This window comes from Cyprinus carpio, chromosome A4, assembly GCF_018340385.1.
Source record: "Cyprinus carpio isolate SPL01 chromosome A4, ASM1834038v1, whole genome shotgun sequence".
NCBI lineage: Eukaryota > Metazoa > Chordata > Actinopteri > Cypriniformes > Cyprinidae > Cyprinus > Cyprinus carpio.
Window position 1 is genome coordinate 18,339,921 of NC_056575.1, and position 4,267 is coordinate 18,344,187.

The following is a 4,267-nucleotide window of genomic DNA, read 5'->3' on the forward strand; positions in this document are numbered from 1 at the left end:
GTTTATTGTTAGAATCTCTGACATCCCAAGATGCTAAGCGATGATGCCTTGGAGGTGTCTCAGGCCTCAACACATGGACAATGGGCTTTAGAGGTAGTTGACATGGCTCATCTCCAGCCGGAGACAATAACCTCAGTTGAGACTGATTCATGACGTAATCACGAGTGTGATCAGAAACTTCTTTCACATCGGAAATCCTTTCTCCAAGTTCACTATCTGCTGCTGCCTCCAAAACCTTCGTCTCCGCAATGGCTGCTGCCACCCTCACTTTCATGCTTTATAGCTGCCAGTGACGCTTCCATGCATGCCTCTGTAACTTTCAGTTGAGCTTTCTCAATCAAGATTTCGGATTCTTTTTTAAGGAATTCAGTCCTGGCCCGTGCAGCTTCCAGTTTAGCGCGAGCCTTGGCAGCAGCTGCGCTAGCCGATGAGCTTCTAGATCTATTAGTCGAAGCAGAAGCTATAGATCTTGTTTCAAATGCTTGACTTCGCTCTGTAGCTTCCCCAGCCTCCATAGCTTTCTCAGCCTCCGTAGATTTCTCCGCCATCATGAATTGCTAATACTGTCTAGGAGTACAGGGCGTGATGATGAACGAGGAATGATGGAGTTGAAGCTTGCTTTCCTTGAACTTCAGTACCTACTGAGCGGTTGCCTTTTTACTATTCTGTCCTAGATGCGTGTTCCATCTACGCAACATTGACAGATAGCTAACAGGAGTCAGAAAAGGGCAGACGCAGTAGTAAAGTTGAAAGTTTTTACTGTTTTGTTCTTTCCTCTTCTTTCTCTTTTTTGTAAAACTGAAATATACAAAGATTACAAATGTCTTGTTACAAAATATTCTCAAAATAAACACAAATGAATTTCCGCTGTTTACAAATATTCTCTGAGCACATATTAAAAGGCTACAATCAGTTCTTCTTAGTGTAATTATAAACAAATTGCCATCACTGTTGAATAGTTCGTTTTTTTAAACTCAAACTAATGAATTACAAATATTTTATATGCACATTCATGCAAACACTGCAAAAAAGATAACAAACTTACAGGCAAAGCCTTTCTGAGGCACAAAATGTAAAGAAAACAGAGAGATGACTTGTTGGCCCACCACACAGAAAGAAAACTAGAATACAGTGGCTATTTCCTGGTTAACCTCTAACCCAAGAGTCACATGACCTAAACCAACCACTAAGAAAATGGTTTACAATAATCAATTTCTTTGTTATAACATTAAACTGCCACAAGATGGTGCTAGTAAATAAAAAACAAATGTATGTCATGACAGCAAACATTTTATAATTTTGCAAACATTATGTGAACATTACTTTTGAACGTTCTCTGAACGTTATCAATCAAGTACCCAGTGAACAAAAATGTTCTAAGAACGTTTTGCTAATGTTCCATCATGCTGTGAAAGTGAAAAGGTCCATAAATGATGCATAATTAAAATTTCTGTGCTTTCGTTTGAGCATATAAAAGAAATAACTCTGAACAAACATTCTATTAATGTTACAAGAAGAAGGTTTGTTTGCCAAAATTCTTGCTAGCCTATGAAAGTTAACAAAAATAACATACAGTAGTGGATAATTATAGTAGTGCAGATATGTGGCATGATACAAAGAGTAAAACGTCCCATTGCTGTTGTAGTCACTCCTGTACTAGTATTTTTAATATAATTCTAAAACATTACGAAAATCTAAGATTTATTCACTCACTTTTATCCTTGAAGTTCCGTATGACCATCTGTTTTCCTTTCGTGACAGTTTCAGGATAGTGTTTGTTCTGCAAACATTAACTTCTCAACAGAGAGAGTGACTAATCTGCTTGAATATTAACTGTGTTTTGAAGATACCCGACCCCTCCTAAATGCTGCTTTCATCTTAAACGAACTGACCTTTGGATTACAATCACCTGAACGTGAGCTACACACAGAATTCCCTTCCTAGAAAACATCCCACATCTGTTTTAATACAAATGTAGGAGATCAATCACAACACGATCCCTTGATAAACAGCTTACGAAAGGAATTTTACTGTATGTAAATAGCATCTTAAATTATACATGAATATCTCTGTCGGTTGCTGATATGTAGTGTTATATATGATATATGATACATAATACTGTAGGAACGTACATCCCTATTTATTTTGGATGATAGAGTTATGTGTCAGTCATTAAAGTTGAAGGGCACTGCACAAGCCATGTGCCTTATAATCATCTGCTATCTTTAACTAAACACACTACCCTAACAACTGCATGACATCATACAATAACAGTGAACATGCGCCTGATGCACAAAGAGTTATTCATTCAAAACCTGTTTCAGAATCAGACTTAAAATCAGCTGAGGAACTGTAGAATTAAGCCTCTTTTAAATTCTCTGATAGCCTCATTTCATTCCAAATTTGCAAAAATTTGCTGATTCAGTGACGTCATTAGCTAGATGATAGATATTTTCTGTGGAGAAGATGGATATGAATAGAAAGAGAATTACAGTAGCATCATTTATTGTTTTCTTACCTCTGAGAAATGAAGATGCAGAAGAACGCACCTGCGCTTAGATCATCAGACATACTCGCGCAGCTCAGGAGACTGAATGAAACTAGTGAGCGCACGTGATTGCCACACCCAAGTGATGACGGCGCACGTGGCGTGCTGAGGCGGACAGGTGCGCTTCTTCTATTGAGCATTACACTGGTTAGCGTTTGCTTTTCTGCTTGTCATTTATTTATGTTTTTCAGTTAAGTGTAGCGATTATAAAGAGGAAGATTACCATAACTAAATAAATAATACAAAAATAAAGATAAGGATAAAACAAAAAATAAAAACACAAAAAGGAAATTGATTCTAAGAAATCAATGACAAAATAAAAACTAAATTAATTAATAAATTAGTAGTCTAGGAGTAAAGTACGGAGAAACACATCCCAACACAGAAACATGGAGATTTTTATTCAAGAGGACTGGCAACTTGTACCATAAAAAAAAAATAAAACCACCCTCTAAATAAATAAAAAAAAATATTAAAATGAATCAACCAGAATCACATTTTTGTAGAAATATGCTTATACACATAAAAAAGCCAATATCATCAAACCACTTCAAAACTATTGTCAACTTTACTGTGTGTGTCAATGTCAAACAATTTCAGCAAAACTGTAAAAATCATGGTAAACGTTTGATTTATTGAAATCAGAGATCAGAGCCTTATTGATTGTCTTCAGAATCCAAGACGTAAGCAGATGAAATGAATGAATGACGCCAGCAAAATTGGAGTATTGAGATTTTCTCAATCATAAAGGTCCTTGAAAGTCAGACTCCTGTTAAAGAATAAACAGATAAAAAGTATTACAAATTAATGCACAAAATAAACAGAACAAAGCAACCAGCACTTCCAAGTACTACTCGTTTAAACCTAGAATGACAAATCTACAACTGGCGCGCACCTGTCGGGGTAATGTGGCACAAGCAGTGGGTCAGGTATGCTGTGATGAGAGCGTTCTGGAGACCATGATCTGTGAGGACTCAGAGAGCGAGGATGGGAAGTGGATGAGGAGCGCATAGTGGAGGAGAGGACAGGAGAAATAGCTGAGAGTCCTTGCCTACGCAGCTCCTGTACTGCACGCTCCCTGATAAACATGGACAGGACATTCAAATCCTTAGTCTATACTGTTCAAACCACAAATAAATATATTCAGTATTGGAACTGGAACAACATGAGAATGAGTAAAAATTTTTTTTTTTGCCTGAACTATCCCTTTAAGGTTTGTGTCTCACCGTTCAAAGTGCTCAGTGGCCAGGTGTCTCTTGGTCATCTCAAGATCTGCTTCCAGCTGGGTTGATCGTGTCCTCAGTTGAGCCATTTCCCTACTCTGAGAACTCCTAGAGACAGGGAAGAAGACAGTAAGTGGAAGACGAAGACAGTAAGTGGAAGACGAAGACAGAAGGAAAGACAAAAACAGCTGCTGTGCTCTATGAAATGTCATATGTGTATGTGCTAAACTCACACTTTGCTGTCAGCCATGCTGAGTTTGTCCTTGAGAATTTGTATTTCGGTCTGCCTTTCCTGAGAGGTGAGCTGCCTCTGTAGCTCCTTTCCTCGTGAAGACACCAGCAGGTTCTCCAAAGTCTGAACAGACAGACGTTCACTGGCCAGCTGCTTCTGTAACAGCTCAATCTCAGAGCGGCATGATTCCAGCTCACTTCCAAAGTCTGAACAGACAGACGTTCACTGGCCAGCTGCTTCTGTAACAGCTCAATCTCAGAGCGG

At 38.4% G+C, this 4,267-nt stretch overlaps 1 protein-coding gene across 1 annotated transcript in view; it reads right to left on the reverse strand.

Annotated features, from left to right (window-relative positions):
• Window positions 1-3,162: 3,162 nt before the first annotated feature.
• Window positions 3,163-4,267, reverse strand: part of LOC109070040 (testis-specific gene 10 protein-like) — a 9,733-nt gene continuing 8,628 nt past the window's right edge. Inside the window, exons 2-5 of the mRNA XM_042746097.1 lie at window positions 4,005-4,199; window positions 3,775-3,879; window positions 3,444-3,626; window positions 3,163-3,317 (exon numbers count right to left, since the gene is read on the reverse strand). Coding sequence (XP_042602031.1) covers window positions 3,287-3,317; window positions 3,444-3,626; window positions 3,775-3,879; window positions 4,005-4,199 — 514 coding nt within the window. The 3' untranslated portion in view covers window positions 3,163-3,286. The remainder of the gene's footprint in view (window positions 3,318-3,443; window positions 3,627-3,774; window positions 3,880-4,004; window positions 4,200-4,267) is intronic.